This window comes from Chrysemys picta, chromosome 4 (genome assembly GCF_011386835.1).
Source record: "Chrysemys picta bellii isolate R12L10 chromosome 4, ASM1138683v2, whole genome shotgun sequence".
Lineage (NCBI taxonomy): Eukaryota > Metazoa > Chordata > Testudines > Emydidae > Chrysemys > Chrysemys picta.
The window spans coordinates 40,093,606-40,119,936 of record NC_088794.1 but is presented as its reverse complement, the minus strand read 5'-3'; the positions used below and the strand labels follow the sequence as shown (position 1 = coordinate 40,119,936).

Below are 26,331 nucleotides of genomic sequence, written 5' to 3'. Positions count from 1 at the left end.
GGAAATGCTCAAACTGGGCACCTAAAAATTAAGGCACCCAAAGTTCATAGTTACTTTTGAAAATCTTGGCCATAATTCAGAATGCTCTTAGGTGACTGACAAGAGTATTTTGCGAATAGTTTGCCAGAATAAGAATAAACACAATACTTAGACCTTGATTCTGAATGTGCTTAAGAGTTAAACTTAGTCTCAGTGTTCAGATAACAACAACAATAATGAGAATACCTAGTCTTACATAGCACTTTTCATCTGTTGATCTCAAAGGATGAGAACTTAAAGGATGGGAAGCATCATCATTCTCATTCTACTGCTGGGGGGACTGAAGCAAGAGGTTTGGTTTGCCCAAAGTCACACAGCAAGTCAATGAGAGAGTGACAACCACAACACAGATCCCTCCTCACTACCAGTCGTGGTGCCCTATTCACAGCACGTTTCACACGGTGAGGCATGGAACTGCTCACATAACAAGACAGAAGAAAGACTATAGCTGATTATGCTGAGAAAAATAATTTTTGTTGTGTTATGAAACCACACACTGGACACAGAAGAACATAAGAACGGCCGTACCGGGTCAGACCAAAGGTCCATCCAGCCCAGTATCCTGTCTACCGACAGTGGCCTATGCCAGGTGCCCCAGAGGGAGTGGACCAACAGGCAATGATCAAGTGATCTCTCTCCTGCCATCCATCTCCATCCTCTGACAAACAGAGGCTAGGGACACCATTCCTTACCCATCCTGGCTAATAGCCATTAATGGACTTAACCAACATGAATTTATCCAGTTCTCTTTTAAATGTTGTTATAGTCCTAGCCTTCACAACCTCCTCAGGTAAGGAGTTCCACAAGTTGACTGTGCGCTGTATGAAGAAGAACTTCCTTGTATTTGCTTTAAACCTGCTGCCTATTAATTTCATTTGGTGACCCCTAGTTCTTGTATTATGGGAATAAGTAAATAACTTTTCCTTATCCACTTTCTCCACATCACTCATGATTTTATATACCTCTGTCATATCCCTCCTTAGTCTCCTCTTTTCCAAGCTAAAGAGTCCTAGCCTCTTTAATCTCTCCTCATATGGGACCCGTTCCAAACCCTTAATCATTTTAGTTGCCCTTTTCTGAACCTTTTCTAATGCCAGTATATCTTTTTTTAGATGAGGAGACCACATCTGTACGCAGTATTCGAGATGTGGGTGTACCATTGATTTATATAAGGGCAATAATATATTCTCAGTCTTATTCTCTATCCTCTTTGTTGTGGTCCTATGGGAAACACTTTGCACTACAGATGCTAACTGAGGTCTCTGGTATAAGATCACCTGCTGAGCTTTGTGGAGAGGGGAGGTAAAAGTGTGCTAGGCCTGTGTTTTTTCACTAGATAAAGAGTCTCCAATAAGGCCCTCTATCAGCTTAGTTCCCCAGTCCTTAGCAGGGCAGCTAAAGATTTAAACCTATTAAGTAGCAGGAAAGAAGTAATCCAGCCCATTCTAAACACCTTTCCCTATACAGGAGCTCTCCTTCCTCTGCTATATTCAAATGCTTACTAAAACTACATATAAGATCATATAAGGTCACAAGAGGTGAGGCAAGATGATCTAATAGTCCCTTCAGTTCTTAAACTCTATAAACGGAGAGAGAAATATGTGAATGATGTTAATTATGGCACAGCCAAGCAATAAATAGGCAGATTAGTGCCAAGTCAGTAAAACAAAATAACATCTCACAAGGCATTTGAACATTTTGGGCGTGAGTAACTAGAATGCTCTGCCTGTGGTGATGCAAAGCAGCTGTAAAGCCATTTGAACCAGTCAGTTAAGCCAGGTTTATGGCTGCTTTGTATCAATGAATGAAGCAAAGCCGTGAGAATGCACTGGTGAAACTGGCTGTACATTTTCAAGAGCTCCTCAGAGCATGCTACTAATGCAAAACGGGAGTGAGCAGCAGGCTAGTCTTCTTTAAGTTGACATCCATGGAGCTACACTGATTTACAGCAGCTGAGCATCTAAGCCTCTGTGTAGATTTTACGGACCACTATTTACAGTAATTCCTACTTTGTTTGCTGTGGGATGATTCTCTACTAGGAATTCTCAGAAAAGAGACAAATGTTTAGATTCAGCTACTGTCCCATACCCACATCACTATCATTCAGCAACAAATATTCTTTATTTGACACATGGCATAAATCGTGCAAAAACATGTCGTTTTCTTCACTTACTTGGTTTGACACTGAAGGGCACCAAACATCTTAAAACATTATTGGGGGGGAGGGAGCAGTTTCCACTTACAATGCCATTCAGACCATCAGTGGTGCTTGTTTCTAAGAAAGGGTCATTAGATGGGGGGTAATGTCACCCTTATAAAAAAGTTGGTAGCAAGGGGAGTAGGATAGCTGGTAAGTTTTACATAAAACTAACAGTCATGTTATGCTCAAAATGCTTAAGTTTATTGCTCTATTTAATGACGACCAGCAGTATTTTAAAAAAAAACGCCAGTTCATTCGGTTAGCGTATCACTGAAGGAAATATTTTAAATACAGCAATAAAATCAAGTGGTTTAAAGATAACACATTTTGCCACATTCATGCAAACCCTCCTGACAGGATTTTTACACAGGCACGGATACAAGGTAAACACAGGTACTGAACCAACAGAAGACATGTATTGAACTTTTGGGAAAGCTTTCCCCACAGTGACACAGTAAGTTGTATGCACAGCTCTTCAGGCCTGATCCTGTGCAGAACATCAGTGGGAGCAGATTCAAGCCCTTATTATTCTGAATGCTGTTTGATCCCTTCTTGATCAACAAGTGCCATGAATTCTCAGAATTTTCAGCACTTCCTCGAAATGTTTTTTTTTTTTAAAGTTGCAGATATCTTTAATTGTTCACTAGGGCCCCAGTTCAGCAAAGCACTTAACTCACATACTCAAGTCCATCCATGTTCAGTAAAGTGCTCAAGCACTTATGTAACTATGCACATGCTTGGAGTCCTTTGCTGAATCGGGGCCTAGAACACAACCAAGATCAGCAGAGGCTCTATTGCCTAAAGGGAACCATTGCTGCATGGATCAGGGGTTTTAGGAACCAGAGAGAATGACAGTCTAAATTTATTTTCAAAGGCAAATCTCTAAACAGTGGCCAACATATTAAGGCTGAGATTTTTCAAAACTTCCTATAGGATTTGGAGGCCCTTTTCCCATAAACTGTAATGGGAACTGGGCACTCAAATCAATTAAGGTATGTTTACACTGCAACCAGGAGGTGATTGCTGCTGCTTCGCTGCTATTGTTACTCGAGTTACCTTTGATCTAGCATGTCCAAACGTCCTGCAGCGGAGACATTCTCTCAGGGCTTGTCTTTACATAAAACACTGCAGCGTCACAGTGGTAGCTCTTCAGTGAAGAGGGAGAGCTTCTCCCATTGGCACAGGTACTCCACCTCTGAGAGGCAGTAGCTAGGTTCATGGGAGAATTCTCCCATTGAGCTAGTGCTGTCTACGGTGGGGTTTAGGTTGTTTTAACTGCGTCACTCAAGGGTGTGGAATTTTCACACCCCTGAGCAACGTAGTTATATCAACGTAACTTCCTGGTGCAGACCAGGCCTCAGACAGCTTTGAAAATCTCAACCTAACTTCACAGTGCATGAGTGACCTCCTTTACTATGTATTCATTAAAGAAGAGCTCAAGTCACAAAATTCAGAATCTGTGTTTAAAACAACCCAAATTTCATGGGAAATTGTATCATGGATTTTGGTCTGGCTCATAAAGAGAGTAGCTATTTGCCAAATTCAGATCTGGATCCAAGTTAAGATTTCATAATGCTCACAAATATTGGGGGGATGCTTGAATTCAGGGTTTGGTTCAGACTCATCTCTAATAGCTACCATACTTTTCCATTCTCTTCTTGATTCCATAGTATATCGGAGATAAAGAAGTGGCAATTGCCTCATGTCAATGAATTTGTCCCCCCCCCCCCCTTGGTTCTGCTACATTTTGTGGAATTTTTCTTTTTTCACAAGCAAACATGAGGTGTGAAACATGATTTCAATATGAATCAATTTGAATCATTTAATGCAGAGGCTCAGAAGGTTTATGATATACACAGTATTCGGTAGTTTAAAATGTAAAAACAATCAGAAAAAGGCAAAAAGTTAATTTCAAGCTTAGTCAACATACGATACATATTTCAGCATGACAGTTTCAAAGAGTTCCACACTGTATTTGGATCTATTAGCAATTAAATCATTTTTTAAAAATAGCAAACTCAAGACAGCTAGTGAATTTTTTTTGATTTTGTAACAAATGAAGCTACTATTCTTATTTACAGTATAAATAAGCCATTTTTTTGGTGATTATGTTCTGCCACATGTTTAAGACAAGCAGTATCTCAGCTCTTAATTGTTGATGCAAACAAGAGCATAAAAGAAAGCAATATCAAAGTAAAACAAATATATATATATATATATATATATATGTATCTTCAACAAAGACTGCCAAGTTACCATGTGTCTCTTATCAGATCTAAAATATAGCTGACTCCTGTCAAGAGTTCTCTTGGTTTTAATTTTAACCACTAGGAATATCATGAATGCTTATTCTTCTGCTGCTCTAGAGAGCTGTTTTTCATACAAGCTCATGACATGGTGGACAAATTGATACTGTTCACAAGTCTGGATCATTCCTCCCCTGAAAAGGAAAGCAGAAAAAAAGGGGAGGGAAACAGTCCTTGTATTACATGTAAACAGTGTACTTAATGGTGAATGGCACAGCTAAAATGAAATGGACTTATGCTCCAAGAGCCTATTCCAGAGCCCACTGACTTAAGTCAATGGAAAAGCTGCCACTGACTGTGCTGGGTTTGGATCTGGCCCCAAATGCCTCTGCTAACCAGGAAATGAGAGGTATTCAGAACAGAAATAAGTTTTACCTTTGCTTTTCTCTCAGTGAGGCCCTAATTCATTGACAATATCATCATTTATTATGTGTTACAGGAGTCATGCGAGGCACTGTATAAATACATAGACAGACAGTCCCTGCCCCAAAGAGCTTGCAATCTAAATAGACAAGACAGACACGAGGGGAAACAAGTTAAGGGACTTGTCCAATGTCACCCAGCAGGTCAGTGGCAGAGCTGGGAATAGAAGCCAGGTCTCCTAAATCCCAAACCAGTGACCTATCAACTGGGCCTCACTGTCTCCCATGCAGTAAATGAGATTTCCCCGCCCCCCCTCTCTCTGATGTCATAGGATGATGCATTCTGGAATACTTCCAGTGAACCAGGAAGTGCCGGTAGGATTTCAGACTAGGCAAAGACATTTCAACAGAGAACAGCTCATATTCTGAGCTGACTGCCACCCACATTCTGATTCGTAAGGACTTTCAACATAGAAATCTGGGCTTCACTCAGCTTTCAGTCTAACTTTGCTGTTCTGCTTCAAAAGGTGAACTGAAAACCTGAAATGAAAACTGAGTTCACCTGAACCCATAATATAACTAGGCAAGAAGAGAAATGTGATTTGCTGTTCCATGCATCATGTAGTAAGTTATTATTATTTTAGCTAGTAGCATGGTGGAAGGAGCATGGTAACTGCTTATTTGGCACATTCCTTCAGCAATGGGTTCCCTAGGAGGTTAGTGAAAGCTGCTCCTTTTTGACCTACGGGAGAGCAGATGATGTTCCCATCAAGTTGCCCATGTGACACAAAAGGTCTCACTGGCACCGGGAGGTAAATGTATCTGCTTCAACTTCAGCAAAACTGGCCCAGTGTTTTAAAAATATACCCATTGTAATCATAGGGCCAGGCTGTACGTAAGTGGCCTCCTCCCTTACCTCCCTGCGTAGTGGCTGGGCCCAATCCCAGTTCCTCTGCTCAAGCAGCTCAAGGAGTGCAATCACTGCATGAGGCAGATGCTCCAAAGCTGGCAGGAAGATGGTGGTGTCATGTGTCCCTCCACAACCCCTGCACCAGCTGGCAGGGGTGGGGAGAACACGCTGCACCCCTTCAAATAAACCCCACAGCCAGCTGAGCATACCTATTTGTCAATCTGCTCTATTTAGAACAGCATCTTTGTTCATCTGTTTCAGAGTGTTTCTGTGCACCGCATTTCTGCTGCACACAGCACTGAAAATGTATCTCCATCAGGCTGTGACACACAAGGAATGTTAGTCATATCCGGTGATTACTCCCCATGCAATTCCATTAACAGCTAGGTTGGACCCTGACGTTGTGGCAACAGAAGCAGTGGGGTGGCCATCTAGTTTCAGGCCACAGGAAATGATTTTCCTTTTATCTCATTCTCTGCTATGCTGCTGCTTCCTCCCTCCTCCCTCCTCCCCCCCCCCCCCCCCCCCCATCATGAGTTCACTGTCCAAGCTTTGGCAAAGACTCGACAATCTACATTTTCACCCTTCTTTGCCACAGAGACCTTTCAAATACAAGTTTTTTCACTGACAGAAGGTACCCAACATCCCTGAACACTGGCTGAAGGGATGCAGGAAGCATCACTCAGCCTTTACTTTGCCACATCGACTATTTTTAGGACCAAATGCTGGACTCCTGTACAAAGTCCAATACACAGGCCCTGTGCAAGGGACCTAGGGAGAAGGAATCTTTGTCCCACTAACCTGACAGCAAGCTTAAAAACACCCCACTGGCTTTAAGAGGAACTACTGCTGTCAGGGCCGTCTCTAACTTTTTTGCTGCCCCAAGCAAAAAAAAAACCACCGCCCCCCCCCAGCACCGCCCCACCGAACCAAAAACAAGCCCCCCCGAGCGCCGCCCCGTTGAACCAAAAATAAAAACAACCCCCCTGAGCGCCGCCCCACCAAAACAAAACAAACAAATTAAAAAAGCCCCGTGCACTGCCCCGCCACCCCAAGATTGGCTGCCCCTTACAAGGTGCTGCCCCAAGCACATGCTTGGTCGTCTGGTGCCTGGAGCCGGCCCTGACTGCTGTGTAGTCACAGATCCACGGATGATATTACCCCAAAGTATTCGTTCTTCCATGGAGCAGTGCTTAGCAGTAGCACACTGAGGTGTATATCGCCTCCTACCCACCAGGGGTTCTATGCAGTCTCTCTCCAGACAAACAACCAGTGTAGTGAAACGCCATCTAGGGCCTTCTGCAGCTATTGTGGCAAAAGGATTTCTCCCTAAATGTCAAAAGAGAGCACTTCTTTTGCAGATAGCAAAGGTCAAAAGTTCAGGAGGATGGCAACTGCACTACTCTTTTATCACATTTACCTTATAATGTCAGATTCCAGAATGGATCTGAGGCCTGATCTAAGATACGCAACTTCAGCTATGAGAATAGTGTAGCTGAAGTCGACGTATCTTAGATCGACTTAGAATCACTTACTTTGCGTCCTCGCGGCACGGGATTAACGGCCGCCGCTCCCCTGTTGACTCCGCTTCCGCCTCTCGCCATGGTGGAGTTCCGGAGTCAACGGCAGAGCGATCGGGGATTGATTTATCGCGTCTACACTAGACGTGATAAATCCATCCCCGATAGATCGATCACTACCCACCGATCCGGCGGGTAATGTAGACGTACCCTGAGAAAGGTTTCCCCTTCTGGGTGCTGGTGTCTGTTATTTCATGTTAGTAAAATTAGCTTCCCCAAACCAGATATTGGACATTGGATATGGCACGGACTATCTGAAGATGTTCCCTACTGTTCACAAGCAAGAGGAGGATTCTTAGTGCCAACGCTCATCATAGCACTACTGCTCTGCAGGTCTTGTAGTGTTTTCCTACTTTCATCCCTTGCTCAAAATGTTCATTCCAACCTCTCATCCCCCAACACCTCCATGTCCCTGGAGGCTCTTCCACCCCTGCTCAACCTGTTTTCTCTGCCTACTAACCTTGTACAATGGTGATTGGTCAAAGAAGTCACTATCTGCTATGCTCCTTTGCAATGGCTGCCTCCTTACATGTGCTGCTCCTGGGGCCACAATGAGACATGGGGCTAGGGGAGCGGCAGTGGCAGCAGACAGACACATGGATAGATGGTTTCAAAGGGGCTGCTAGCCCCTTTCCCCATTCCCTGGAAGCAGCAAGACCTTGCTCATGTGATTCATAATGCTGTTCCCTATCCCATCCCACTAATGACTATAAGGACAGAGGAGAGGCAGACCTCACAGCCTGATTTTTCCTAATGTATCAGGAGCTCCTGCAGGGCCCCTGAACTTGTTCCCCCTCTGATGAAGCAGTAGGTATTAGGCCCTGTTGTGCCCTCCTCTGCTTCTGAACTCCCATCCCCACAGGCTAGTATTAAAAAATGAACCTCTTCTAGCAAGCACATTGTTTGTCTGGACACCCTTCACTCTCATTTCTGTGGCTATCTGGCTGTGAAATGCATCCCCATATTATTCTCAGACAGAAGTCAGTAGAGGGCATTTCAGATCCAGCGACTCTCTGTGCTAGGACAAACCAATACTCTATTCAATGTTTTCTTTTTTCTTCTGTGAACGTTCATTGTCTGGGTTGACCTCCATTGAAGCAGCCAAACCACCAGCACCTCTGCAGGTCTCTGCCTATCAAGAGCACAGCAGGGTGAAAAGCATTTCATTTTCTGCCTCCCTCTGAGCAGAACTACTCATCTGAAATAAGATTCAGTGTGGGGTTGTGTTTTTCATTCATTTTTTTAAAAACGTTGGTATATTTTTCATGAAATTTCTTCCCCCTCACTCCATTTATTATTATCGTTAGAGAGAGCACGGAGACACGTTTTGACAGAACTTCAAATCAACGGGAGAAGAAAAATAATCTCTCTGGTGCAAAACTCAAGTCCGTCCACTTTGTAGTCAAAATCAAATGCAGCTGGCATGATGAGAAACCCTTATATAGAAACCTTTTGATTGTGGAGAGCTTTGCATCTCCTTTTGCATGTCTGCAAACATCTCTTGCCTGTGCGTAAAGCAACATCCTCCAGCCTACACTATCGGCAGCTTCCATACTGCAGTGCTCTTCCACTGAGGCTTGCAATTCCAGCTAGACTACGTCCATTTTCTTCATCATTTGTGTTCCCTCCTCACAGCTGTGTGCCTGTCTGTGATTCTGAGAGCAATGGGCCTCTCAGCCTTATTCTTTTAGCTATAACTGTGGGCCAGATCCTCAGTCAGTGTAAGTGGGCAGTAGTTCCATTAAAATAAATCAGCTGTAACTCCATTAAAATCAAGGCTGCTATGCCAGCTGAAGATCTGGCCCCACTGTAACATTGTGGGGTTGTCATCTGCTGCTGGGATTTGATAATTTTGGTAACACAGGCTAATTTCATAGCACAGATGAGAGGTGCTATTTAAAATTCTCAATAGTATCTAAGGCCCACATTCTTCAAAGGTGTTTAGGCATCTAACTCCCATTGATTTCACTGGGAGTTAGGCACCTAAATACCTTTGAGATCTAGGCCCAAGTGACTTAGAAGCCTAAGTTGCACTAAAAGTCAATTGGACTTGATTCATAGCCACTACTTAGGCTCAGGTACTTTTGAAAATTTTACCCACTAATCTGAGGTTTATCTTTTTTTCCTCGTGTTTCTTTTCCCCCTCAAACATGTGGAAATATTTTTTTATTATTATTTTTGAAAGGAAGAAGATTCTCTTACCTGTCTAGCCGTAACTGGCAGGTTGTTCTCAGTATGTCAGTTATCCCCTCGTACTTCAACTGTTTACAACAAATGCTGGTGGCAATAAAGCAGCCAGTCCTCCCAATCCCTGCACTGGGGAGGACAAAGGGGGGGGAGGGTGTAGGCAAATAACCCAGAAAGAAAAATGTTAAAATTTCATTTATAATGTACAGAGGCTGCTGTCAAATGTGTGAAATAAACAGAATCCCCCATAATTCCTGGGGCGTGTGTATGGAAAAGTCATTACTAATCACTAATTAAAGACATTAGCTTCACTGGGACTTAAGTAATAATAATAGCAGCTCTTATACAGCACTTTCCATCAGTAGATGTCAAAGTATTTTACAAAGGAGGTCAGTATCATTATCCCCCTTTTAAAAATGGGGAAACTGAGTTACAGAGAGGGGACATGACTTGCCCAAGGTCACCCAGCAGGCCAAAGCTGGGAAAAGAACCCAGGTCTCCAAAGTCACAGTTCAGTGCTTTAGCCAGTAGGCCCAGCTACCTTTCCATGGTAGCATAGGGAGGATTTGCATGGCTCTAGTTAGCTTCAATGGTGTACTGTACAAGATAGGCCTAAATCCATCCACCATCACTGTAGCCTCTAAGCACTAAGGTGGTGTCTGTTTAAATCTCATGGATGATAGTTTCACTCCCTTGACATGTTTCAAAGTATTAGATGTTGCTAATATTTCATGATTATGAAAAAAAATAACAGGTACTCTCCCCAAAAGGCTGTATTCAGCAGCAAAGGAATTTCAGTGATGCACATTATAAAGAAAAAGAGATACGACCTCATGTTGGTGCATCATACTACAAAACAGGGGATCAGAGTCTGAATCCCAAGCACGGTCCTTCATTTTGCACACGGGAGGATGGAAGGAGAAGAATGCTTGAGGTATATGCCAGTGGTTGATCCACCGCTCAGTTTGGTTGGGAAGCAGCGCATCTGATTGTGGCTGGGAGCGATGCCACTGCGGCAGGGGTCTGATGTAAAATGGGATGCAGGGCCTCAGTGAAACAGGGATTGAAAGACGCCTGCCATGACTCTGAACCTCGCCCTTTCCCTCACCAGCTAGGAGCTGGTTGGTTCACTGTTGATGGGGCAAGCCAAGTACAGAAACTTGGTGTCAACTGAGAATGTCTCATGGTGGAACAGGGATGGCCTCTGTGTACAAAAGAGATTAGAAAATAAAGTGGGAGTAGGTACTTCGCCCCCTCCCCCCTGAGAAGCAATGTGTGGAGTGGACAGTCAGACACAGCAAATCATGTTGTAACCATGAGCATATTTTTTCAAGAGAACCTAGCCCTGCAAGTGGGGGGGACGGGGAGGGGACGACTCCAGAGCCCAGACTCCAGCCTCAGCCCTAACGTCTACACAGCAATTTATAGCCCCACAGCCTGGTCCCTGTGAGCCCGAGTTGGCTGACACAGGCCAGTCATGGGTGTTTTATTGCAGTGTAGACATACTCTAAATAACAGAGACACCAAAAAACCAGTTACCTTTTCCATAACTGGTGTTCTTCGAGATGTGTTGCTCATGTCTATTCCACAATAGGTGTGCGCGCTTGCCACATGCACCAGTGCCGGAAGTTTTTCCCCTAGCATTACCCATAGCGGAGAGCACCCCTGGAGTGGCGCCTGCCTGGCATGGTATAAGGGGAGCTGTGCGCTCCCCCCACCCTCAGTTCCTTCTTGCCAGACAACTCCGGCAGAGGGGAATGAGGGTGGGATGTGGAATAGACATGAGCAACACATCTCAAAGAACACCAGTTACGGAAAAGGTAACTGTTTTTTCTTCTTTGAGTGATTGCTCATGTATATTCCACAATAGGTGATTCCAAGCTATATCTGTTGGAGGTCTTCACAAGTTCCCAGGACGGAGGACAGCCCTGCCGAACCCGGCGTCATCCCTGGTTTGGGAGACGATCGCATAGTGCGAGGTGAATGTGTGAACCGACAGACATGTGGTGGCCCTACAAATGTCCTGGATAGGGATGTGGGCCATGAAGGCAGCCAACGAGGCCTGTGCCAGGGTCGAGTGTGCACTCACAATAGGCGATGGGGGGACACCCACCAGCTCATAACAGGAACGGACGTACGAAGTGATCCACCTGGAAAGCTGCTGAGTGGAAATCGGCTGGTCCCTAGCGCGCTCAGCCGAGGCGACAAACAGTTGTGAGGACTTTCTGAACGGCTTAGTCCGCTCGAGGTAGAAAGCCAGAGCCCACCGGACGTAGAACGTGTGGAGGCGGCATTCCTCACTGGATGCGTGAGGCTTGGGGTAGAGGACCGCTAGAAAAATGTCCTGAGCCATGTGCTAGGCGGAGACCACCTTCGGGAGGAACGCGGAGTGTGGGCGGAGCTGAACCTTGTCCTTATGAAAGACCATGTACGGCGGTTCAGAGGTCAGGGCCCTGAGCTCCGAGACTTGCCTGGCTGACGTGATAGCAACCAGGAAGGCCACCTTCCACGAGAGGTGAGACCAGGAGCACATGGCCAGTGGTTCAAACGGGGGCCCTGTGAGATGAGCCAACACCAGGTTTAGGTCCCACTGTGGAACCGGGGGTCTAGAATACGAGAAAAGAGGGTCTAGACCCTTAAGGAACCTGCCCATCATAGCATGGGAAAACACCGTGTGTCCTTGCACAGGCGGATCAAAGGCCGATATGGCTGCTGGGTGCACCTTGACGGACGAGGGCGCCAGGCCCTGGGCCCTCAGGTGGAGGAGATAATCAAGGATAAGCTGGATCGGGGCGGTCACCGGGGAATCCCCCTGGTCTGCTGCCCACCTAGAAAACCAGGACCAAATAAGCACGATGACTCGAGGGCTGTCTACTTTCGAGGAGGACGCGCTGAACTTGCTCTGAGCAGGTCCTTTCCTCACTACCTAACCATTGAGCAGCCACGCTGTAAGGTGACGAGCCACTAGGTTGGGATGGAGGCGGCGGCCCTGGTCCTGTGAGAGCAGGTCCGGGTGGAGCAGCAATGGCGGAGCTACTGCTAGGCCCATGAGGGTCCCATACCAATACTGCCTGGGCCACGCCGGGACAATCAGGAGGACTTGGGCCTTGTCCAACTTTATCTTCTCTAGGACCCTGCTGATTAGAGGGAACGGGGGAAGGCGTAGAGAAGCCGGCCTGACCAGGACAGGAGAAAGGCATCAGAGATAGTGCCCCTCCCCAAGCCCCACCTGGAGCAGAACTGGGGGCATCGCCAGTTCTGCCGAGTAGCGAATAGATCCACTTGGGGAGTTCCCCATCTTCGGAAGAGCCGGTGGGCCACTTCCAGGTAGAGGGACCACTTGTGTTGCCAGAAGTCCCTGCTCAAGCGATCCGCCCTCTCACTGCGGGCACCCGGTAAGTGGAAGGCCTTCAAGTGAATGTCGTGGGCTATACAGAAGTTCCACAGCCTGAGGGCTTCGAGGCAGATGGCAGAGGAGTAGGCCCCACCTTGCCAGTTGATATAGAACATCGAGGCCGTGTTGTCCGTGAGGACCCTGACTACCTTGCCCTCCAGGTGCAAGCAGAAGGCCATACACGCCAGCCGCACCACTCTGAGCTCTTTGACTTTTATGTGTAGGGTCAGGTCTGAGCCGACCACAGCCCTTGGATCTGAAAGCTCCCCACATGGGCCCCTCAACCCAGGTCTGATGCATCGGACACCAGCTCCAGCGATGGGGCCATGTCCCTGAACGGGACCCCTTGGAGCATGTTGTTCGGGGTGGACCACCATCGCATGGAGGTAATCACAGCTTCCGGCACGATGAGGACCTTGTCCATCTTGTCCGTGGCCTGGGAGAAATTCGAGGCCAACCAGAGCTGGAGGGGCCTCATCCTGAGTCTGGCGTGATGGACCACGTACGGGCACGCCGACATATGACCCAAGAGCTGCAAGCAAACCCTGGCTGTTGTTACCGGGACCCTTGTGGCCGAGTCGATGAGACCTTTCAGAGTCTCGAACCTGTCTGGTGGGAGGGAGGCCCTGGCCGACACTGCGTCCAGGAGCGCCCCGATAAATGCTATGTGTTGGACCGGGACTAACGTGGACTTGGTGTTGTTTACCAGTAGGCCCAAGGTGGTGCACATGGACAGGAGGAGTGCCACGTGATCCCTCACCTGCGACCGGGATTTGCCCTTGACAAGCCAATCGTCCAGATAGGGAAATATCTGTACCCCCCACCGTCTGAGGTAGGCCGCTACCACCAACATGCATTTTGTAAACACTCTGGAAGCAGTGGACAGCTCAAATGGTAGGACCGTAAATTGGTAATGATTTTGTCCCACCACAAAATGGAGGAAGTGCCTGTGCCCCTTGAATATGTGGATGTGGAAGTACACGTCCTGTAGATTGAGGGCAGCGTACTAGCGGGATCCAGGGAGGGAATGATGGAGGCCAGGGAGACCATGTGTAACTTGAGCTTCACCATGTGCTGGTTCAGACTCTGTAGGTCCAGTATGGGCCTGAGACCCCCTTTGGCCTTCGGGATAAGGAAATAACAGGAATAGTACCCCTTGCCCAAGAACTCCTCGGGCACCGCCTCTATTGCTCCTAGTCCTAGGAGCCACCCCACCTCCTGCTCGAGCAGAGCTTTGTGCGAGGGGTCCCCCAGGAGTGATGGGGACAGAGGGGTGGTTGGGCAGGGAGGAGGTAAACTGGAGGGTGTAACCCCGGGAGATGGTGTTGAGGACCCATCAGTCCGAAGTGAGCCGAGAGCATTCCGGAAGGACAGCACACAACCGATTGGAGAAGGAAAGCTTTATTGCCCCCCGAACGTCCCATCAAAATCGCCTTTTCCCTGCCTCCTTGCCCTTGGAGGGTCCAGGCTGGGGGGCAGGCCGAGACTGCCTGTGAGGGCATCTCTTATAGTCCCATTGCTTCCTATGGGTGGCCTCGGGAGGGCAGCCAGGGTTGGAGTCTGCTGTGGCTTAAACTTAGGTTTTGCCAGAGCGGGGAAATAGAGACCCAGGGTCTGGAGGGTTGCGCAGGAGTCCTTCATGCCATGCAGCCTTGTATCTGTTTCCTCCGCGAACAGAGCTTTCCCATCAAACGGGAGATCCTGCATGGAGGATTGTGCCTCATTGGAGAGCCCGGAGAGCAGAAGCCATGATGTCCGTCTCATGGACACTGCGGAGGCCCTTGAACGTGAAGTCGTGTCCACAGCATCCGAGGCAGCCTGCAGGGAAGCCCGAGCTGCCATTGCCCCTTCCTCCACCAGCGCCCTGAACTCCTCCTTATTGCGCTCCTGGAGGGAGACCTCAAATTTAGGCAGGGAGCCCCACAGATTAAATTCATACCGACCCAAGAGGGCCTGATGGTAACTGGAAGCTCGAAGACTAATAAATTTTTCTTTTGAAAGAGTCCAGTCTCTGAGAGTCTTTGTTCTTTGGGGGTCAGGGTTGGCTGACCCTGTTGTTCCCTGTGGTTGACTGACTTGACCAGCAGGGAGTTGGGCGCCGGGTGAGTATATAGGTACTCATGCCCTTTAGTGGGTACAAATTACTTGCATTCTGCCTTATTTGATATAGGGGCCAACGAGACCGGTGTTTACGACAGGGCATTTGAAATTTTAGCCACCCCTTCATGGAGCGGCAAAGCCACCCTACCACGTGCTGATGGGGACAACACATTGAACAGGGAGTCCAAGGGCTCCTCCATATCCTCTGCCTGGAGATGGAGGCTTGCTGCCACCTCTTTAAGAGCTCTTGATGGGCCCTGAAGTCCTCCAGCGGGATGGAGGGAGGCGGGGCTGCAATCGCCTCCTCAGGGCGGGGCAAAGAGGCCGGTGTGGTGCTTTGGGTGTTGGTCAGCACCGGAGGATCCACCACCTGGTCGGACTCCGGGTGCGGTACTGAGGTCGGGGGTCTGGAGAGGGAGGCCGACGGTGCTTCTGAAGCTCCGGCCACCGAGTGAGCTCCCACCGGAGGCCACAGTGCCCACTGGTATCACTGGGCCGGTCATGACACTCGGTGCCACTGCACCTGCTGTGGCACCAGCGGGGCCGGCTGCCCGGGTTGACTGGTCTGGCCCGTCGAAAGATGGCTACGAATGGAGACCGGGATGGTGTAGGATCCACTGCTGTCTCTCGACCAGGAGGAGCGGCGGTGGCAGGATCTGCGACGGTCACGGGACTGCGATCTTGATGTGGAGGACCGGTACCGACGGGTAATAGCTGCTCCACGAACGGCCTTGACAGGCGGACCCGTGATGGCGAGGCGCTGGCAATCAACGCCCGGGACAGCGGTGCTTGGCAGAGACTTGGAACAGGAGCCCGAGTGGGAATGGCGTTGACGACAGTGCCATGACCGACTGCGGTACCCTCTCCGGGACGAGGACCGACGACGATGTCCGCTGCGGTCCCATCGACGTGCGCTCTCTGAGGAGGACCAGTGTCACGAGTCCCGGACAGACGGAACCCAGCCCGAGAGTCTGGTCAGTGTTGAGGGTGATCCACGTGGACCCTGCCCCGAGTGGATGCTGGGCAGTGATCGTCATCGGGAATGTTCCCTCGACTGAGACTGGTACCGAGCCGGGGGCGACTGTGGAGATCCCAGCGGTGGCTTGCCTCTGGAGCATGGGGCCGATATCGGCCTGTTCTGAAGGGGCCAGATTACTTCATTCTACGAGAGTTGGTGGCCTAGGGCCTGGTGGGGATTGAGAGCTACCCGACATGGGCCTAGTCTCTGTCCCAGACTTCCCTCAGTGCCGCTGCAAAGAGGAAGTCTTCTTGGCCCTCTTGATATGCCCCGTGGACGGGGAGCGGTGCCGACTGGTCGATGGCACCAGCAGATCGCCACGTACCGACACCGCGGTACCCGGTACCGGCTCGTGCCGGGGTCAGGGTCAGCGCCGACTCCATCAGAATGGCTCGGAGCCTAATGTCCCTTTCTCTTTTGGTCCGAGGCTTAAACGATTTGCAAATCTTGCACCTCTTGCTGATATGGGTTTCTCCCAAGCAACGCAAACAGTGTGTGCGGGTTGCTTCTTGGCATAGAATGCCAACAAGACCCGCACAACTTAAATCCCGGGGCTCGGGGCATGCCCTGGCCCAGGCTCACTGACTAACTAAACTAACTACGCTAACTAACCACAAGTACTAAACGAACAAACAGTTCTGGAGACAAGCTCCAGCAAAGCTGAAGCGGAGCAGTTCCAACGCACCTTCACTGGTGTCAAGAAGGACCTGAGGGTGGGGGGGAGTGTGCAGCTCCCCGCGCCACTTCAGGGGTTGCGGGGGCGCTCCCCCCTATGGGTACTGCTAGGGGAAAAACTTCCGGCACGGGCTGAGCACGCACACCTATTGTGGAATACACATGAGCAATCACTCGAAGAAGAATAACCATTATTCCTTGGTCAGATTAAGTTTGAAACATCTCCCAGGCTTGCAAGTCTCAAGATGAGTTTTCATTCATACATGCTATGACAAATATTGCCAAAATAATTTGACTAACAGCAACAAATGCAGTAAGTCTGATGCCACTTCCAAAGTCATTCAGATCTGGAATCTCACAATTCTCTGGATTTGTGCAGGATACAACAATTCACCACTAAAGAAACCACTGATTTTTCTCTTCTGTTATCAATGCAAAGACATTTTTCTGTGTATCTGTTTCAGGCCCTGGTTAATGACTAGAGAGGATTTTGTTCTCACATATGCTATGCTATTGTGGCAAAGAGAAGCTGTGAACTCCTCTTACCACCTCCATGAAGAATGATCAGCAAAGCTGACAACACTTCCGCATGTTAACTAATTAAGTGAGCAGTCTCAGGAATAATTACCCTACACAATCTCCATCCATTTAAACAGTGTTAAAATCATAGTGCAAAGATACTGGCAACAAGTGTTCAGGCAACAATTGGACTTACATATGGCTGGGGCTAGCAAAGTTCCAGCATGGTTTCCCTGACCACTAAAGACAGGCTTTTGACCACGTTATTTAAATTTTCAGGGAGAAATTCCTGGCCAAGCTGATTAGGAAATTGGGGCTAGCAATAACTGTGCTTAAATGGTGTTAAGCTATAGCAGGAACACGGTTAAAATGACAAAATGCAGGCACTACAAAGGAAGAAGGATGATCTTACTTTTCAGGCATGGACCAGGACTAGGGCGATCTAGGTTCAATTTCTGGTGCTGTAAACTTCCTGTATGACCTTTAATAAGTCACCGTCTCCGTACCTCAATTCCCAACCTTCTATTTCCATGTTGCATCCGGTTTCCCATCCTTTGTCTGTCTGTCTTGTCTATTTAGAGGGGAAACTCTTCAGGGCAGGGACTGTCTCTTACTAGGTGTATGTGCAGCACCTAGTTTACTGAGGCCCGGAGGTTGGTTGGCTCTAGGTGCTACACTGATACAAATAACCAATAATATACAGATCTTCTACAGTGCTTTTCAACCATAGATGTCAAAGCATTTTACAAAAGAAGGCAAGTAGCACCCCCATTTTACAGACTGGAAAACTGAGCAGAGAGAGGTGAAGATACTTGCTCAAGTCACACAGTAGATCAGTGGCAGAGGCAGGAATAGAAACCAGGTCTTCTGAGTCCAGTGCTTTTACCCACAGGACTATGCTAGGAATGACAGCCTACCTTTAACATGTACTTCTTATTAAGAATACTTTCAGGATTAGGATCATGTTTGATTTTTTTTAAAAGGTTTACTATTTTGTATTTAAGAGGGCTGACAGTATTAGTATCTTTGCAGTGGTTACGCTCTTCTAGAGGGTCAGATCCTGAGAGCTGCTGAGTACCCGCACCTTCCACTGAAGCCAATGGGAACTGTGGGATTCAGCACATCTTAGGGCTTGGCCTATGGTTTGGTACACTTCCTAATCTTGAATACATTCAGTTTACTACATTCACAGAATATACTTTATCCAAAAGAGCATCTGAAAAAATCTGACACTGCTCTAGTCACCAGCTGTCATTTAAAATTCTCTAGAAGCCTGCTACTCTGTCTGTTAATACTTAGGTAAGAAAAATGACCAAATGTTCTGCATTTCCAAAAATCACCAGTATGCTACTGGAGATGGAAAGACAAAGCAGTAGGCGAGAGAGTAAAACAAGCATGCAAAGCAAAATATAAAGCTGTGGACTGGGGTCAGTATTGCCTGTGAAAGCTACCATGAGATTCCAGTGAGACACACATGGATTCACAGATTTTAAGACCAAAGGGGAACATTATGATTATCATGAATCATTCTTGTATCTCTTTTCAGAACCCTTTCCAATTTATTATATACAGAGGTTATAGCTCCCTATTCTACCTGATATTCTCCTGTTCATGCATCCCAGGATTGTATTTGCCCTCCTAACTACAGCACAGCAGTAGGCCCGCAAGTTCAACTGGTTATCTACTATGACCCAACAACTCCCAATTACTATTTGCATTTTTATGTTCAAAGATTTCCCTCCACTCAGTTTTACTCGTCATTATTTTTAACTTTGGGAAATTGACCTTTCTGAAGCACCAAGAATATAGATTATTGGTCAGGACTATCTTCTGTTTGCACATAGCAAATGAAATTAGATCCTGATTACTTGCACCTGGGTACCATCAGTTGTTAGCTCAGTGATCAATTCCTCTTTATGCATCAGCATGAGATCTAATATAGAATTGCCCCAAGTCAGTTGCAATACTTTTTGTGCTAGAAAATTGTAATTATAATTTTTAGAAACTCCAAGGATATTTTACTAGACGCTGTATGAGACCTCCAGCATATGTCTCCCAGACTGCATTTCCCTGTGATAAAGCAGTTTTTCTTTTTACACATTATAAATAAACGCTTAAGGAACTGCTCATCCTGTTTCCTTGCAATTGCATGAAGTTTTTCTTTTCTCTGCTATGTCTAAGTCACTCTGTCACAGAGCTCCATGGAGATCTAATGCAGCATTAACTTACCTGCAGTGGACAATGACTGGGGCATTCTTTTCTTCTGCACATTGCATGGCCTCTTCCACTTCCCGCACCAGTTGTAAGAGGGCTGGTGCTTGATCTGGTGTCTTTTGGTCTGGCCAGGATGTATACCAGTAATGTCGCAGGTTTCTTACTTCACCACCTTTCTGTGATCCAGTTATACAGAAAATTAGTACACTACTGCAAACATTTTCAAAGATTCTTCATCAAAACTCATAAACTGACAATCAGTTTCTTTGGGCATATCTACACCGTCAGTGAGTCTCAGAGCTTGTGTCGACAGACTTGGGCTCACGGGGCTTGTGCTTCAGGGCTAAAAACAGCTGTGTAGATGTTCGGGATCAGGCTCTGAAGTCCAGGGAGCATGGTGGGGCTTCAGAACCTGAGCCACAATGTCTACACTGCTATTTTTAGTGCCACAGCGCAAGCCCAAGTCTATAGAGCCGTGCTCTGAGACTTGCTGCTGTGGGTTTCAAAATGCAGTGTAGCCATACCCTGTGAGAACAACAGAAGTAAACCAGTGCTAAAGGAAAATGAGCATCCTCACACAAAGCCACAAAACACAGAAATTCTGATTTCAAGGATCACTACTGCACTTGAGCAAACTGTTAAAAAAAATTCACTAAAAACCCTGCTAAACTCTCATGCTCTTTTTCAGAGTTCTCTTTCCCAGCTCCTCTATATTAGTGCCAAGAGTTGTGTGCAAAACGATGTCTCCTTTATACTAGTCTACAGCCATCTTACTCTCCTCCTGATAGATTCATTCAGTAAGGCTACAGTGGTTTATAACACAATTGTTTTACTGAAGTATTTGGTAGACTCTCAGATAGATTGATTGATTACCCTTGCTGTTTGTGTATTTTATATAAATAATATACACACTCACAGCAAGACATTCAGAGGAAAGTGAGATTTATGCCTCTAGTTATGGCCTCAAGTTTATCTTGAAGCACATTTCCATTTTCTTCAATGTCTCTGAGTCATTATGAAATCACCAAACATGCCACCAAATATTCATATGTACTCGTTTATTCTGCATGCCTCAGTTTTTGGTCATCAACACAATCCACCTTAGGCCTAAGTTTCAGAGGTGCTAAGTGTAGCTAGAGATCCTCAAAGTCTTGGCCTTAACCTTGTAGAGACTGTCTGGAGCAGCCAGCATTCGGCTGAATAATTCTCTTCAAAAGGCAGGAAAGTGTCCAAGGAAAGTAACCTTTAGCTTCCACAGATCTCCTTTAAACACTTGACTGAGTTTTAAGGAAGCGGTGGAGAGCAATTTTGGTTTAAGACTAAGAACTAAGAGTAACATTTTCAAAAATGCCTAAGGCCCAGATTTTTAAAAGATGTTGCTCTGCTCAGCATTGCAATGCCTAATTAAATTAGACTTATTTTCAAAAGTGACATACACACTAAGGAACCTTAGTCTCACTGAAAGTCAATGGGACTGTAGGCTGAATGGCCGTCCCTCCCTGTCACTCCCTGAGGGAGGCCACACCTCCTCGCTGCCATGTACCTGTAAAGGTGAGCTCAAAAGGGGGGGAATTAGCTGCACTCAGCCCTCTGAGCAGGATGGCAGTCTGTGAGCCCCAGGCTGTCAGCCAGGGCAGGGCAGCAAACAGTTAGTAGGCTCTGACCTGCAATCAGGGCAGAGCAGTTACGCAGTCTATGAGACCCAGATAAAGGTGAGAACCATCAAAGTCTAGGGGCTCCAGCAGGGGTGAACAGTAGGGTACCACAGGCTTCCTGGACTAAGATGGGGGTGCTGCCACCCCAAGGGTGGGGTTGTAGGGGATGCGGGCCCACCTGACTCCCCCCATGTCCCAACCCAAGGCCCCAACAGTGGCAGAGTAGTCCGTCACTGGGTCAGCAGGGATCTGCCCGCAACCTTGTACCCAGCTGACCTCACTCAACCAGACAGTCGTCTAGTTCCCCTGGGCTACTTCCTACGTCCCTGGGGTTTGGTACCTCTATACCGTGGGGGTCATCTGTCATCTCAGGGAGTTCTGGCCAGTCTTCAGGCAGCAGCCCCAGCCCCCAAGCAGCTCTTTGGCATCTCGGTCGGCCGGTGGAGCTCTGGCCAGTCCTCAGGAAGTAGCCCCGGCAGCTCCTCTGCAGGCTGTCTCCTGTGGCGGCTCCAGCTCAACTTCTGCTTCCTGTTCCACCCTTCTGTTTATGGCGGGGCAGACGTGGCTCCCCTGGTTCTGCCCACCTGAGGGCGTGTCGTGGTCTCTCCCTGTCACTCTCCGAGGGAGGCCATGCCTCCTCACTACAGGGACTTGAAACTATTAAGTCACCTTTGAAAATGAGACTGAGGCTCTCAAGTCAGTTAGGATTTGCAAAGCTGAGCAGAGAAACACCTGAATACCTTTAAAATCTGTGCCTAAGTCCCATTGACTTTCAGTGGGATTTAGGCTCTTTAAGTCCAGATACTCAAAGGTATTCAGGCTCCTACCTTCCACTGAAATCAATGGGAGTTAGTTGCCTAAATACCTTTGAGGATCTGGGCCCAGAGTCACTTTTGAAAATGAGATGTAGGATTCCTTGAGAACCAAGCCATGGCAGTCAAGAGCACTAGTTTTATAACTACATTTTGAAAACAGATTCCAAATATTATGAAAAATAGTGGTTCCAGAACACAAATGCAAGAAGAAAAGAAACAAGAATACTTATGTGAAGTTACTCTTCCAGGGGATAGGAAAAAAATAATCACTAGTTCAAGATGCATTTAGTTTTCTTTACATTGTTACCGATTTTATACTTCCCAATCAGAGAACCCTGAATTCAGTGACATTGTATACATTCATTCCTACTGAAAAGAAAATACTCTTTATCTATGCTTCGTTGAGATTCAGGAGGCGTGGGGTTAGGTTGGGAAGAAACAAGGTTTAATTGGTGGTTCAAAACCCAGAATCATGTTACTGCTAAAGCTGGGATAATTAATCAGTGGCTAGACCCTTGTTAGGTTCCTTTGAAAACGAAAAAGACTTCCTTCTCCCTTTTGCTTTATTCCTTTCTGAATTCCCAAAGCCTGCTAAGGCCTGACCTCTGTCCTGAAAGAATGATAAACCATCCTCAAACCTTGTTGCTGAGAAATGTGCATCAGTCTCTGCAGTGCAGCTGGTGGATCACATTAAATTTCTAATCAGTTTAGATGCTGCAACATCCTACCTCTATCTAAGGGAGAATGTCCATGGCATTGGAGAATGTGACGCAATTAATGGCTTCTGTGGTTTTCATTACCATGCCATTTATTGTAAGTACACTCCAGAGTGACAGGCATTATTGCCATTATATGATAAAAGAACAGTCCCAGACAATGACATCTCACTAAACAGATCCTTTATTTCTCTTCTGGCAGCTTGGAACCATTCACCTACCAGCTTCATTTTTTTTAGTACTGCCCCACTGATGCTGAAAGCTGAAGTGTTGCTTAGTTGAATAACCAAGTGGGGATGTGACCTTAAAATGAATGAAGGGAACAGGGAAAAGGAACTATGTGCTTGGACACGTGTAATGCCAATCAAAGCTTCAGTGTCATTTGTGTCAGCATAACATTCTCATTTCCTGAAGGGATATATATTATAAATTTAAACCGTTTTTAGTCCTCTCTCCTTTTATATCTGCTGTCTGCTCTTTCCACCTCTTTTCATCTGCCTTGGGGTGGCTGGTGTTATAAGACATGCATGACCCCAACCAACAACTTGGTTTTAAAATTTTATTTTTCCCCCTGTAGAATCCTATATAACTATATACATAAAAGGGGCCAGATTTACACCTGCAATAAATGCACATCTGAGTAGAGCTAGCTGGAATCAGGATTTCCAAACAAAACCAATTTTTTTGAAATTTCTCAAAGCAGAAATCCCCAAAAGAATTCACTGCCAGGATCCTCGGGGCTTCTGGGCTTTCTTGTGCAGACCCAGGAGCCAAACCCCAGCTAGAGCTAGGATTCCCAGGACTTTCAGGCTCTCTGCTCCATGGTAGGGAGTCTGGAAACTCCGATACCCCTGACATGGCAGAGCTGCCCTGCAGTCATGGACCTTGGTAAACCTGGAGTCCCCAGCCCAGGAGCAGTGCAAGTGAAGGAGCTTTCCCAGAGCTGTGACCCCACACAGTATGCTTGGCGGGGTTGCCCTGGAGCTTTGGACTTTGGAAATCTGGGGCTCCCAGCCCCCCAAGCAGTCTGCCTGGTGATTCTTAACTGAAAACTTTTTGTGCTTTTGGTTTTATTGTGTTGAACTTTTCCATGCAAAACAGACAGACACGTCTTGCAAAAAATTTTATTTGGCTGAAAACTCAATTTTCTGTCAAAAAACAGTTCTGACAGGAACATTTCGATCAGCCCTGATCACTAGTATTAAACTGCTGCATTTACCAACAATTCTTGAATAACCTTGTGGACACTACACCCCAGCAGGGATTGTGAATTTCACTGAGATAGTTGCAGTAGCTGAGTGAAATTAACAAAGGCCTCGTCTGTGAGACAAGGGGTCTCAAATGGACTTTGGCTCAATTTTATTCTCTCTGTTGTGTCACGTTGTCTGAGACATGGTTGTATTTAAGGATTATGCAAGTCTGCACATTCTTGGAAGCAATCTTTCCTCCCCCTTCCCACTTGTCTCAGAGTGTGATCTTCAATGGATCCTCTGCGCCAAATGCATGATTGACAGACTTTCCATGCTCTTGATCCAGACACGGGGTTCCGTATGCTGGTTCTCTGCATTTTAGCACATGGCTGGTGAGACTCAAAGCTGCTTGTGTGAAAGGAGGCTTGTTCGCAGTTTGGGAAGCAATTCTGCTTTGTTATACTGAGTTCAGGCCTGGATCTGATAGATGAAAAGATGTGTGAAGATTATGCGAAGGAGACTTTTCCTATTTAAGTATATGTCTTGAGACCATGGAACCTAGTGAGTTGTAAAATAGGACGGTGATATCCTGGATCAGGTAGCAATAGAGTATTTAATAAAATAAGTATGTGCTGGAACTCAGTATTCAGAGCATGGCCTGGCTGTTATTCGTTTGGAAATCTAAGTATTTTATTTCAAACAGTTAATTGGAAGGATACCATAATTAGAAAAGTTAACACTGGGGATGTAGTGGTGGAAAAGTGCTCAACAAGCTATCAGCAGTTTTATTCTGTTTACTGTAGCATGTTTCCTTTAAGCAGTTTCAGTGCTAGTTCACCTTACTGCTTAATAGAACAATAAGGATGATATGTATCAGAAAAGGTTTAGCCGCAGTGAGCGGTGGTGGAGTTACTGTACCATCAGCAACTGCTAAATAGATTGGTAGACACATTACTTAGGGAAACTGGGAGGGGACAACACTGAGGCCAAAGGAGTAGAACAGATGGTCTCGGAGGGACAGGACATTAGACTGGGATTCCTGAGTTCCTTTCCCAGCTTTACTGCATATTCTCAGTGGCACAAAAGACATCTTAGCTTTCTATAGAACATTTTGCACCCAACAATTTGACAAACACAACAGTATACAAGATGTTTAATAAGGTTAATATGAAGACTAGAAGCACAGGTTAAGCTTTTCCAAGATTAACAGCTCCCAGAGATCTCTACACAACCTAGAAAACGTAAAACCTCACATAAGGCCAAATCCTTAGCTAGCGTAAATCAGTATAGCTCCAGGGAAGCCAATCGAGTGAAGGCAATTTACACCAGCCAAGGAACTGACCCATATTGCACGAAATTCCTTGTACTCCATACAACATCATCACAAAGTTCCTGATGTTAACCTAAAGTCAATGTCTTTAGTATGATTTATAAAAGCCAGTTCCAAATTAGGTGAGACACTATCCACAAGCTAGCATGTCAGCATAGAAGACACTTGCACAGAATTACTCACTGGTCTCTTCCAGTGAATGAACACATTCCTGTTACAAGTGGCCTGAAAGTCTTTAGACTGTATGTATTCAGTCTACATCTCCGACTGCTTTTATTATTGCATTGTTTACATTTTGGGGATCTGATCAAGAGCATCATGAATGCAGTAGCGACAAGTGATATTTGCACAGTAGTGCACAGTGGATACGATTTGTACTCAGTTCTCCATGAACAGTCCTGTTTAAGGCTTTGAATTTCTATGCTATTGTAAATATAGCTGAGCAATCTTACCTTCAGGGTGATGAGTCTTAATCGGTAATCATCTGCTTGTATGACCTGGTCAACTGTGATTTCTATTCCTTCATAGGTGACCTGTTCCTCTGGCCAGTACTCTGTACATTTCTGCATGCAACATAAAATATATTTAAGGAGACACCAATGGTGGTTCACTTCACTATGCAGAAACTGTGCCAAGTGTATGCTTAGCTGAATCAGGATGCCGAATGTTTCTGTAACAGGATGCAACTCAAATTTTTACTTTAAATATAGGGGCCAAAGTTTCAGGTAGTCTTCTTTGCAGCACTCTGGTTAAAATCCAATGTGCAATTACCTCCCTCACTCACATGAATAAAACTTGGTTTGTGTGTGTGCAATGTGATGTATCTGCACATTTTGGGGGGAGGGATAGCTCAGTGGTTTGAGCATTGGCCTGCTAAACCCAGGGTTGTGAGTTCAATCCTTGAGGGGGCCACTTGGGGATCTGGGGCAAAAATCAGTACTTGGTCCTGCTAGTGAAGGCAGGGGGCTGGACTCAATGACCTTTCAAGGTCCCTTCCAGTTCTAGGAGATGGGATATCTCCATTAAAAAAAAAATTTTTTTTTAAATTTCATTTGGGAAGCCGGTAAGAAATGTGGCAGTGTTTATTAATATTCTATTCTATTCATTTTTATTATGATGAT

The 26,331-nt window shown here is 46.4% G+C and overlaps 1 protein-coding gene across 11 annotated transcripts in view; it reads right to left on the bottom strand.

The window, feature by feature from the left end:
• Positions 1–4,047: 4,047 nt before the first annotated feature.
• Positions 4,048–26,331, bottom strand: part of PTPN5 (protein tyrosine phosphatase non-receptor type 5) — a 146,155-nt gene continuing 123,871 nt past the window's right edge. For 9 of the 11 annotated variants that reach the window (XM_065594728.1, XM_065594723.1, XM_065594727.1 and 6 more), the window contains 4 exons: positions 25,663–25,773; positions 19,520–19,680; positions 9,600–9,713; positions 4,048–4,679 (listed from right to left, as the gene is read on the bottom strand). In XM_065594728.1, the coding sequence (XP_065450800.1) occupies positions 4,586–4,679; positions 9,600–9,713; positions 19,520–19,680; positions 25,663–25,773 (480 nt within the window). In that variant the 3' untranslated portion in view covers positions 4,048–4,585. Of the gene's footprint in view, positions 4,680–9,599; positions 9,714–19,519; positions 19,681–23,964; positions 24,361–25,662; positions 25,774–26,331 lie in introns of those variants that run through there. The other 2 variants (XM_065594726.1, XM_065594734.1) reach the window with 2 other exon arrangements.